Raw genomic sequence first — 13,379 nt, forward strand, 5'->3', positions numbered from 1 at the left:
CTTCAGGTACTAAAGCCATCATCCATGGATAACCTGTTTTCTACACCCATATTATCACTACCACCCAGTTTTAAGAACATCATCCTTAGCCAAGATTATGGTGAAGTCTCCTAAGCAGTCTCCCTGCTTTTACCCTTGCTCTCCTTCAGGCTCTTTTCAGTGAAGGAGCCAGAGAGATCTTGCTTAAAAGGAAGTAGACCTGTCACTCCTCTGCTCAGAATCCTCCATTGGCCTTTAATCTTACCCACAGTAAAAGTCAGAATCCTTATAAGACCTGTCCAGTGGTAGGATCTCAAACTCCTTCTTTTACTTCTCTGGTTTCACCACCTACTATTCTCACTTACTCTTTCCGATTTAGCCAAATTGGCTTTCCTGTTTTTCATCAAAAATGCTAATTAAGCTGTAACTCCAAGATTTATGTATCTTCTATCCCTCTGACAAAAAAGCTTCTCCCAGGAGCAGCTCACTGCCTCATCTATTTCGGGTCTTTGCTAAAAAGCCACCTTTTAAATGAGGGTTTCCCTGACTACCCTATTAAAAATGCAACATGATCCCTAACCCCAAACACTGCCTTAGCACTTCCCCATTCAATTTCTTCTGCCCATAATCGTATCATTGTATGCCATACTACATATTTTGTCTACTTGTTAACTGTACTGTCCCCTGCCAAAGTCAAAGTCTCAAATAGCACTTAATAAGTTTGTCTCTTAATTTCCCATTTTATAGGCACTGACAGTCTCTAGACTCAATGTTCTCTATCACCTTTAAGTAAGTTCAGGACAAATCCCTCCCACAAGACATATGATGTATAAGAACATACTTTTTCTCCCTTTCAGGTGGTCTCTCATTCTCTCTCACCCCCTCAGGCACACATCCTCCTTTATTTTCCCATTTGAACTTTCATTCAATTTCCTTAGGTGTGTTAGCCTTAAAAGAGCCTTTCTGGAACTACTCTAGCAACAATTGAACTTCACAACTTCTGAGCAAAGGGTATGTTAAATCTGGCACATGGCACCACATTTAACTAATGTAAAATCTGGCACATAACACCCACCGCGCTCCACTGTTTCTCAGGCTTTGCTGAACAAATATGACTGTCACAAACATGGTCTGGTGTTTTGCTGATCACTTTTAGTAGTGTCAGTGCCGAAGAATCTATGACTTTTTACTTTTCTATTCTATTTCCTGCTGAACTAGCTTTAATATACTCTTCAAGGTGTCTTGCCAGTCCCAGAAGGCACATTAAAAATATCTGGAGAATATCAATAATATTGTAGGCTAGTAAAACTGAACGTTAACTAAGGAACAGAACTGGAAGATAACTAAAGAAGGAGGGACAATCTATGAGAAGGATGGTAAAATAAATTAATAAAAACAGAAAACTTAGATGAATGAAGACAAACACAGAGTTAAGAGAAACAGAAAATTCACACTTGTTAATACTAAAAGATGTTGCATAAAAACACTATTATATAAAAGACAATTGTTGAATGCTATTTTTTATTCTCTAAACTCACCTATAAAAGAGTGTTCTCATTTTTTCAACTATTTAAAGGTAACTGCTAAAATACAGTTGACCCTTGAACAACACGGGGGTTAGGGGTAACCACACTCCACTCAGCTGAAAAATCTGCAAATAACTTAATCAGTCTGCCCTCCATATCTCTATATCCACGTTTCTGCATCCATGGATTCAACCAACCACAGACTGTGCAGCAATGTAGTATTCACTACTGAAAAAAACCTGTGCTGGGAGCTCCCTGGTAGTCTAGTGGTTAGGATTCGGCTTTCACTGCCGTGGCCTGGGTTTAATCCCTGGTTGGGAAACTGAGATCCACAAGCCACGTGGTGTGGCCAAAAGAAAAAAAAAAAAAGAAAGAAGAGAAAGAAAAAAACCCTGTGTATAAGTGGACCTGTGCAGTTCAGACCTGTGTTGTTCAAGAGTCAACTGTAAATAAAATGGCTTAATGGCTTCTTTTCAGTTAAAGGAAAAAAAAGAAGCCTCTGAAGGGTGAAGACAGTAACATGTATTAATGGTTCTTTTCCAGCTGCTTCCTTGGCATTGTATTTTTCATTATACTACCCATAACTGTCTTATATACAAGATGGTGTGATTATTTTTTATTGTATAACATCATCAGAAAAACTTTAAAGGCCAAGTCAGAAAATATTTACTGAGTTCTTACTAAATGTGAAATATTATATAAAAGGAATTACAGGACAAATAAAAATAACATCCCTGGAACTCACTTACATTCAAGTTATGGAAACTAGATCTCTGACATTTTTGAACATTCATAAAACAAATAAACAAATAAAAACCCTGCCCTTTAAAATGGTCAGAACTATGCACATGAAGTAGAAAATGGCATGACCAATTAGAAATCATTTACTTCTTTGTCACCAAAACATTAAAAGAAAACAAAATCTAAATAATCAAAAGGTCTTTTATAACATATTGGCTAAGAAGTCAGCCTTGTAGTCAGACAGACACTGGTGTCCTACCTCTGCTACTTGTTACCTATTCAATCTTAAGTTACTTCTTTTCAGCTTTTCATGAGTAAAAGGGGAATAAAAACAAAATCCATGCCTAAGGTTTTTTGTGAGTATAAATAAGATATCACAGGTAAAGTGGTTAGCATAGTGCCAGGCACAAAATACATGCTCAGTAAATGTTAGCTATTTTAATTATTTTTAAGAAAATGTTTTTATACTGATCACAGTGGAAATACACTTACTTGTCCGACTGCCCTGCATTTGCTGTGCTTTCAGCTCTCATACGGGTAAGTGCAGCAGCAGCTTCATCCAACGCACAACTAACAGATGATGTCAACCTCCGAAGCACTTCAGGATCTGCAAAGGCTTTACCATCAGCCGTAGATAATTTGCCTATTCCTATTATATTATTTTCACACCAATTCGGATATACCCAAAAGGAGAAACAAAGCAAAATTCAAGTTACTTAACTCTATTTATGTTAAACTCCAAATGATACACTGGACATATATATTGTCTGGCCAGAATCTTCTGGGAAATCACTGTTCTCCAATTTTCTTTTAGTCTTATTCCTTTCATGTGGTCCATAAGTGCTCAACTCTGTGACTCTCTGGTTCTACAAATGGGTCGTTGGTCTACGCTGGGACAATCGGGTGTCCTCACTCAGACTTCTGCCATACGTTTGCAAGAAGAACCTATGCTCAAAGGTTGCTAAATTGTGAGTCATGAGGTATTTGGTCACTTTTATTACCAAAAAGAGAAAAAGACTGCCCAAAATAAGTCAACATAGAGGAGAGGAGAGCAGAGAAATAGGAAGGAGACAGTTCTGATAAAGTTATATTTGACTCATTGACACTAGTAGTGCCAGAAGCCAGCACCATCCCTATACCTTTGGTAAATGCCCATTTTCATTTAAGAATGTTTAATTGGGCTACTACCACTTGTGACCAAAAAATGGCCATATAAGACATTATGGGCTATATAAAATATAACCTATCTATGAGTACCCGTTTGCTTCAAATTACGACCACAATTTATTACATACACCCAAAATCATGTCTAAAAACACCATATCTAAAAAATATTCAGAATAGACAAATTTTTTTTAAATTTCAAAAGCAGAAATGGTTAGTTACCATGTACATGAAACACAACTTGTTGCTATTCTACATATCACTATAAAGCAAGCTGATCTCTAAACTTTATTATTCTAAACTCAGTGCTGCTTAATCCAGGCTGCCCATCAGTGGAGCCTTTCATAAGTACAGATGCTGAACTCTCCTATATCTAAAGATATAATTCAGTAAGTAAAAGGAAGGCCTAGGGATCTACATACTTTAAAGGCTCTAAGGAGACTCTCATGCACAGCCAGGATTAATAACCTTTGCTCTAACTTGAAGATAGAACATCTAATGTTATAATAGATATTACAGAACCCCACTACTCAACATGTGGTTCATGAACTACTGATAGAAGCATTACTGTCACTTGGGAGCTTGTTAGAAATGCAGAATCTGAGACCCTAAAATTTACTGATCAATAACCTGCATTTTTAAAAAAGATCCCCAAGTGATTCAAACGCAATTAAGGTTTAAGAAACACTATTAGAGGTTTTAAAACAAACTATTTAACTAAGACAAAGACCAAAAAGATCTCCCAAATGATAATAAACATATCTGTACAGATTTCTTTTAATAGTGGAAGGACTCAATAATATCATATAAGTTTGTGTTTGAAGCTTATTTTAAAAAAACTTTATACGTGTTTGCTTTTCCTTCTGACAAATCCAAGATATGAAATATTACATCTTACGAATAAATATGGCAAAAAGCATTTCTGATTTTAGATATTTAGATATAACAAATGTTCAGAGCAGTCAAATTTAGTGTCTGCCACAATCAAGACATACAAAGGATAAAAACAGTCTTAATCTGGTAAGACTGATACCTACTGCATAATTTGTGTCACTAATATTAAAAGCCAACGGTAGTCTGAACGTGCTATAGCAGTATTTATTCAATAAGATATCTGTGGTTAGTTAAGTATCCTAACAGTATTGAGACCAATATCACAGATGCATTCTCACACGAGAGAATTAGCTCCAATATTTTAGCCAACTCAGATTGGCTATGTAACAACTATTTGTCAGTGACAAAAAAGAACTAAACAAGAGGATATGTCCAGATCAGAAGAAAGTAATCCCTGTTTTTTAAAAAAATAGCATTTAAAATAGAATATTCCATATTAAATTTTTATGAACTTCTCATATCTTCATAAGTAAAGATAACTATTTTAGTAAAAATAACTAGGAAGTAACCTAAGAAATACATAGTAACCTTTCAAATAAATAAACAGTGATTGGAAATTAATTTATCTAGTTACTCTGGATTATGGTGATCTTTTTTTACTGGTCTTATTCAATTATCAGATATTAATCAGTGAAGATCAAATAATAGAAAAGGTACACGATGACCAAATTATTCTTTCCAAGTTATGACATTTAATCAATTGAACAGAACCATATAATTTCAGAGAAAAGGTGTATTAAATGATTATCTAGATTTTTGATTTCAAGATGATTTTAAGACAATTATTTCCCCCCTTTTTCTTCTCAGAACTTACTCAAAGGAGAACTAAAATACAACAGGAACTCCATCTTTGATAAAACTACAAGAAATTTGTAAATCAAAGCTAATATTCATGAAGACATAGTAAAGAAGAGATTAACTGACTTAGCAGAACAGAATAAGCAGAAACACATGAATCAATGAGAAACAATAGCCCAATAGGACTCAGGAGTTATATACAGGTTCCAGGTTCAGGGGTGAGGCTTGGGTTGGAAAACAGAGAGACTGGCTGAACACCTGTGAGGAGCAGTCAGACATTTAAGACTCCATCCCAAACTGCACAGCCAGATAATTATTCTCTAAAGAGACTAAACCAGAAAGACCCTGGGCTAGAAGATATTGGGTATAGATGAGGAAGAGATAATACTAAATTGAAAATGAGGATTAAGTGAACATATGCATGATAAACAGTGAGATCCTTAGCCCCTTTTCTACTCTCAGCTCCCAAAATGCTGGCAGCCAGCATTTATAATTCACTAGACAGAAACAGGCAGATGTGTCTCTCAAGAAATTAAACAGCCACAGAGAAAAGACTTAAACGTATTGACATTTGGGGGTTCTCAAAGAAATGGAGAGGCTTCTGTCCAATCACTGGTATACTAGGAATTCTAAAATGTTCCCAAGATTACCCAGCTCTGGTGTACACACTCTATATAATCTTTGGGACTGTGAATTTGATAGATTTTATCCCCATGATTAGGTTATGCTATATGGCATAGTTGACCTGAAGAGAAGGTTATCTGGGTGGGCCTGACCTTATCACATGACCCCAGGAAGACCAAAGAGATTTCTGTGGCTGGTTGGAAAAAATGAAATCAGAGATTCAAAGGACAAGGATTACACATGCCATGCTGATGTGAAGATGGGGGGAATGTGGGTGACCTCAAAGAGGTGAGAGCAGTTTCAGCTGATAGTATGTACAAATATCAGGATCTCAGTCCCACAATTCCAAGGAATTAAATTCTGCTGCCAACAATAATAAACTTGGAAATGGATTTTCTTCTACAGCCTACAGATGAGAACTCAGCTTAGCTGACACCTTGATTGATTGTTAGCTATTATAAAGAAAACGGGGGAAAAAAAGGGAATAAACACAGAAATGAGAAAAATGAAGCAACTATTAGCATCCTATAAAAAGGAACTCTACCTCCAAAAGTAGCTCCTTTCAGCTGAAATCTACCTTCATGTAGCATCTTTAAGCCTGGTTCTGCCTCTTTGAACCACAGAAAACAAATATCCCTCTTATATTCAACTTGAGTCTTCTCATCTTCAGGAGAAACATTCCCTGTTCCTCTTATGACATGTTTTCAAATAAGTTCACAATCCTCATTTCTCTCAGGTAAACTCCTAAAGCAACATCAAATTTCAGGCAAATGCTAAATTATATCACTGCTACCCTGTACAGTTTTCCATACTCAAGGAAAGAAGCTTGCATGTGCCCCTACTATGTTTTCATCTGTACTTGGTCAAGATTCCCTTAATAATCCATTCTAGAATTTTACCCAGGATAGAAATCAAACTTAACCATGAGTTCTTCAAATATTTAGATGCTGTGTTATGAGATATTTATTGAAAGGATTATCAAACAGCAATTGGTCAGTTTTATGCTATAATGAAATATCAGTTTATATGCATTGAATGTACAGAATCTAGCATTGGTTCAGGGTGCTCAAGCCATGAACAATTAATGTTCACCATATATTTATGTCCACTTTAGGAAAGTTAAGAAAATATGGTTATTTTAAATGATCACAGAGATTTAGAGTTACTATTTCCTTATATTTAAGGCATATTACATATTATGATGCTTACTCTCGGTTATGTATATAAACTCTAATTAAAACACTTCCTATGAGGACAATGATGATCATTATCCTATGAGGATAATGATGATCCGCTTTACAAAAATATAATGATGATTCACTTTACAAGGTTTTAAAAGACAATCTGTGACAAAAAAGTGGACGGAATTATACAGTCAATTCTTATTATTCATGGCAGTGATGTTCTGTAAAGTCACTGGGAACACTGAACTAATGAATACTGAACCACTGCTCCAAGGGGAAATACAGGGTTAGGTGCCTGGAAGTCTCTGGCCACAGCATTTGCATTAACCAGTCAATACATAAGCTTGTTTTTTGTGTGTTTTTATTTAAATACAATCTTATTTAATATATTATACTTGATTTATTAACATTGAACCCACAGCCAAAAGCACTATAACTCATGCTGAAGAGGCTTATCTAATACACGTATATTATACAAAAGGCACATCACAGCCTTCTCACATGTAGGAACACTAGATAGCACTTAAGAATTATACTTGGGGGCCATTTGAAATCACCAAAAAAAGGGACAAAAATGTGGAAAATGTGGCACTAAGTAGACCATGGAAAGGACACTTGTTTACAATATGAGAGCTGAAACAAGAAGGCAGAGAGCATCACCTCAGCAGAAAACATGCATGCAGAACAACTCAAAATTTTCACCATTCTGTGCATTTCTATGAAAGACTGAGACAGCACTATAATTTGGGGGTATAAATACATTTTATAAAGTAGGTGAATTTGCAAAGATGGAATTCAGGACTAATGAAAACTAACTGTATAAGAAGCCTCTGTTTGGACTTCCCTGGTGGCGCAGTGGTTAAGAATCCGCCTGTCAATGCAGGGGACACGGGTTCGAGCCGTGGTCCAGGAAGATCCCACATGCCACGGAGCAACTAAGCCTGTGCACCACAACTACTGAGCCTGTGCTCTAGAGTCCATCAGCCACAACTACTGAGCCCATGTGCCACAACTACTGAAGCCCACGCGCCTAGAGTCTGTGCTCCGCAACAAGAGAAGCCACCGCAATGAGAAGCCCGCACACCGCAACACAGTAGCCCTGCTCGCCGCAACTCTAGAGAGCCCATGCGCAGCAACGAAGACCCAATGAAGCAAAAACTAAAATAAAATAAAAAAAGAAGTCTCTGTTTATAAGGTTTACAACAACCTGTCAATTTTATTCTGGTAATGAAACTATGCTTATATGAAATGTTGCATGTTATGCTCTAGAAAGTAATCCATTAACCTTTATGAATAGTCTTATACTAAATATCCAACATCAGACATTTATAATAACTGGAGTTTTTAAGAGTTATGTAGAACTGTGGACAATTAGGCTTATTATATATGTAGAGTTTGCAGACTTACCTGCAGCTTCTAGTAAAGCTTCCAGTCTAGCTTGTGTTTCTGGATCTACTGTCCTGAGGTCTGCACCATCAGCAGTACCTGACAAGAGTAACTTGGAAGCCGTTTCCAGCATTGGATTTTCCAAATCATCCTGATCCAAAATGAAAGACTCCACCTAGAAAATAAATACCAAAAAAAGAAGAAAGGGAGGAATGAAAGGACAAAAGGAAAGTGGGAAGAGAAATAAACAGAAGAAAAAGGAAGAGAAGAGAAAAATATTTTAACATCAAAATCAATGATAAATACAATGCAATCCTGAATAATTTCAATGGGATAGATAAGCCCAGTTTAAAGGAGAAAATTACATTTGTAGAATAATTTAAGAATGTATTATTCATATCATATGTAGTCTATTTTCTTTTCTTACTGAAATCATATGTATTCTTTTCTATTCTAATTTCATGGGGGAAGGGTAGTGGATGGGAGAGGTTATGAGGCTAATACTTAGACATGAAACCTTTGACTCTGGTAGAGGACCTAAATTAGGTGTTCTTAAATCTTTTGTTCTCAGGACACCTTTATACACCTATAAAGTACTGTGCTGCTCCCAAGGACTTCATATAAGGGTTATATTTATTAATATTTACTGTATTTGAAATCAAACTACAATATCAAAAAATCAAAACATTAATATCACTACTGGTTTCATTACAAAAGTTTTTAAGTACTGGAACACTGTCAAGCCCAGGCAAATAAAATTTCCAAAATTCTAGTTTGTGCTTGAAAGCTTAATTTTATCATTGGTGACAAATACTGTTGATTGTTTCCCTTAAAGTAATAGGCTCACTTTGATCATTTCTGAGAACATTTGGCAAATGCCCAAGTTTGATAGGCATAGTGTGTCTGTCTTTTATATTTTTCCAGCAAAAAAGACATTTCATGAAAAAAAAGTGGACTATTCACCTCACATCTCAAAAAAGCCCAAGTGCTTTTCCCTCAAACACCACCATACTTTCATATGCATAAGTGCTTTATGTGTTCTTCCCATTTTGTCACACAATAACATTAAAAGGACCTGTATTCAAAAGTGGAAATTTCAAAAAATTAATATTTATTGCTCTATCAAGATTATTCTTCAGATGAAACTGACTTTTCATTTTATTTTTTTAACTGTGAGTATATGGCAGTGATAACTACAATGATACTAGCACAATTTGGTGCCATGGCCTTAAGAGGCCAGCAGTTTTACCTACCATTGCTTTTGTATCATCAGTGCAAATATCAACCCAGTAAAAAGGCAAATAACATATTAGTATTGTGATGAAAACATTTTTGACCTCTTGAACATCCTGAAATGATTTCTGGGAACTTGAGAGGGCTGCAGACCATACACTGAGAACCACTGATACAGTAACATATACCAGATTCAATTAAAAGAAATGTAAAGAATTAGAAAATAGCAACCCTTAAGACATGGGGAAAAGTTTTGTTTTGACATCCCTTGTCATAGTGCTACTTACAAATAGGTATAAAGATATAATTCTTTACAGCTTGCTGATAAAAAGTTGATAATTATTATATAAAATATCACTAACATGATCAGGTGAAATTTATTTCACAAGTCTAAAGTACTTCTAACACTGTAATAACTAAAATAGATATAAAAGTTATCAATAACCTAGAACACAATTACCCTCATGCCTAGTATCTAGCTGTCAGAAATAAGATTTAAAAACTTCAGAAATAAATTCTTAACCAACATAACATCAGAAACTCTATTGTTCCATCTTTAAAAGTCACCTGTCTAGCAACCAGGCATAAATCCTATATTTAATCAATACATATTTAATATTGAATGTTAAATTCAGGGGGAAATAATATGCTTCTTTCTAAATTTCCATTAAGCTAATGCAGTTTAATATGAAATAACATTTCAGATTTCTAATATTTCAAATATAAATAGACACAGAATACTCTGAAAATAACCTCCATAAATACTTGAAAATTTTCAAAAATTTTGCTATATATTAACCTTAAAAATCTGTATGATAGGAGGGAGTTAAGAAAAAAAAATAATGTTTTTTAAACTTTATTTTTAAAGGCAGTAGTGAAAGCCTAAGTGTTATACATTAGGAAGGGGACTTTTCAGCATGGTTTGGTCATAGACACATGTGATTCAATATTATAGCGTGGTAAAAACTATGTCCTCCTATCTTTAACCATGGTCCAGACGATGAGTCTTTCTAGAGAAAAAGTTGCATCCCAATGAAGTTTTCTCTGTTAAAATATCTACAATTTTTCAATCCAATGGGAGAAGACAAAAAAAAAAAAAAAAAAAACCAAACGAGAGAGGAAATAATCATGGAAAAATGAACACAGGTTAAAATGAACAGGTGAAAAATTAAATAATGTTTCAGATTAAGGTTTTAGAAAACAAAAGGTATCAAAGAGCAGTGCAAAGTGCCAAACCAAAAGTACAGATCAAAGGTACTAAAACTGTTTAAAGGAGACAGTGCATGCAGAAAGAATATGAAAGGATTTTGACCAAAATAACTAATTGGTATAAGAAAAAAGAAGAAGGAATGTAGCACTGGTAGACAAGCATCAAATTTCTATATGCTAGAATACAGGGTTTACTATAGGAAAAGTCAGAAAGCTACAAGTTAGATCACAGAAGGTATTAAATTTCAATCAAAAGTGATTTGCTGACACAAGTCCCCTTATGCCACATTGTATCTTAACTAAGTTCGGTGAAAATTTACTAAGAAAAATGCATCTCAATCTTTTCATGAGGGATACTAAGTGCAGAAGAAATATGTTTTCTTATTGATTTAAAACGTCTCCATAAAAGTTCTTTTTTTTTGGCCGTGCAGCACAACTTGTGGGATCTTAGATCGCTGATCAGAGATCCAACCCGTGCCCTCAGCAGTGAAAGCCCGCAGTCCTAACCACTGGACCGCCAGGGAATTCCCATCCATAAAAGTTTTCATATTGATTTTTAAAGCCCACTATTCTTGATATGTGAAAAACTTGATAACTTAAAAATCAGTAGATTCAAATGACTAGGAAATACTATATATAGATTTTTAAAAAGACATTAGGATGAAAGAAAAGAATAGGAATGGATGTCTATTTATATTCTCTCCCACCCCCCCAGTTTAAGATTAATGAAGAATAAACTAATTTCAAGGATACTGTTAGGATCTAAAGACCTAGGTACCATTACTGCTTCATCTACTACCTGTGAGACCTAAGCAAGTCTCTCAGCCATCTCTAGATGCTTATTCTGCATAATTTTTTCATGAATTTTTCACATGATTTATTATATATATTTACTGTCTTTCTAAACTCCATGGAAATAGGCACTTTGTTTGGAGCACTGATATATATACAGCAACTAGAACTATGCTCATCACATTGTCAGGACTCAAATAACTCTTGAATAAATAAAAGATGATTTGGGGACCCTTCCCTTTCAGATTCTAAAAGGTTGCAGTGTATTTGGAGAAGGGAGAGGTAGTTACAAAAAATAAATTTAAAGGTATATATATATATATATATATATATATATATTTTTTTTTTTTTTTTTTTGCGGTACGTGGGCCTCTCACTGTTGTGGCCTCTCCCGTTGCGGAGCACAGGCTCTGGACGCGCAGGCTCAGCGGCCATGTCTCACGGGCCCAGCCGCTCCGCGGCATGTGGGATCTTCCCGGACCGGGGCACGAACCGGCGTCCCCTGCACCGGCAGACGGACTCTCAACCACTGCGCCACCAGGGAAGCCCTAAAGGTATATTTTATAGATATAGAAAAATCAAATATTAGGTAGCAGGTAGGGCAAAATGCTATCTTCACTGATTTATTAAACACTTTTATTACAGTCTTTGTACGAGAGATACTGCTGTTTACTACCATGAGATGTGTAAAATTAAGCCTACTACCTAGGAGCTTATTTCTTTAATGTGAGAGTAAAAGTATACAATAACAATAATACAAGGTAGAAAGTGCATAAGATGAAGAGAGGAAAAAAAAAAAAGAGCCATAGGAGTTCTGAAGAGGAAGCAGAAGAGGACTTCCTCCTTTAACACCAATTCCTCTTTTCCCACCTGGAAAGATTCTTGTGCTACATTACAGAACAAGTAGAGAGACTGATATAAGGAGATGCAGTCTTATAAAAATACAAAAATAAGTAATCCTTTATTCAAATGTCAACTAAGTTATGGGCATATACCTCTTTAACATGTCCTTAGTTGAGGAAATTCAGATTAAAAACTAAAATGCATTTTCCCATTGAAACCTAACTCATTTTTATTATTTCTATAGAAAAAAATTCATTTTGAATAATGGCCAAGTTCTGGAGCATTAAAAATGGTCTGAATAAGAAATTCACATAAATATTCTGAAACATTTTCCTTAAATGAAATGTATAAATAACTTTCCTGAAGAGGGGAGAGACAGAAGGAAAGGGATGTCCTTATTAAGTTTATTCATCCGTAAGGGAAATAATCTGTCAAAGTTATCAATATTCAAAGCATGACAATTTAAGTTATATCCAAACTATTTTGGATGTGCTGTTTTGACTAGCTGGATATTTTATGAAATGGTGTTTGTGCATCAAATTCTTGTCTAATACAAAGAACCATCAAAATGCAAGGGTCTTAGAGATCACCAGGTTCAATTCATTGCTACAGATGAGAAAACAGAAGCACAGGATCCTTATATAAATAGAAGTTTCTAAATATCTAACACCAAGAGATCAGTTATCCAATTAACAAGTTCAATATTCTTTCCACCAGAAAAAGAAGCTGTTGCTTGATTCTGCTCTAGGAAAGCTGACTTTAAATTCTATATTTAAGGGATAAAGCTGTTAATACCTGAACCCAATGTTTAATTACTAAAAGTGAGACAACTAAACATTATATGCCCCTGATTTATGCAACATAAAATATACAGTACCTCCTATGAAGTACTCTTGCCTCCCTGAAATAACTTACAGTTTATAAAAATTATTAAGGCAAATATCAGGAAAAAGTTAAATCAGGGCTCCTCAATCTTGGCACCATTGACATTTTGAGCCAGATAATT

General features: G+C 35.2%; 1 protein-coding gene across 10 annotated transcripts in view; it reads right to left on the reverse strand.

Moving 5' to 3' along the window:
* The window catches only part of ANKRD17 (ankyrin repeat domain 17), a 161,082-nt gene that overhangs the window by 79,542 nt on the left and 68,161 nt on the right, over positions 1-13,379 (reverse strand). For all 10 annotated transcript variants that reach the window (XM_081227747.1, XM_081227742.1, XM_081227741.1 and 7 more), the window contains exons 2-3: positions 8,318-8,471; positions 2,739-2,895 (exon numbers count right to left, since the gene is read on the reverse strand). In XM_081227747.1, the coding sequence (XP_081083873.1) occupies positions 2,739-2,895; positions 8,318-8,471 (311 nt within the window). The remainder of the gene's footprint in view (positions 1-2,738; positions 2,896-8,317; positions 8,472-13,379) is intronic.

The sequence above is a fragment of the Mesoplodon bidens genome, assembly GCF_964165515.1.
Source record: "Mesoplodon bidens genome assembly, chromosome: 1".
NCBI classification, from domain to species: Eukaryota; Metazoa; Chordata; class Mammalia; order Artiodactyla; family Ziphiidae; genus Mesoplodon; species Mesoplodon bidens.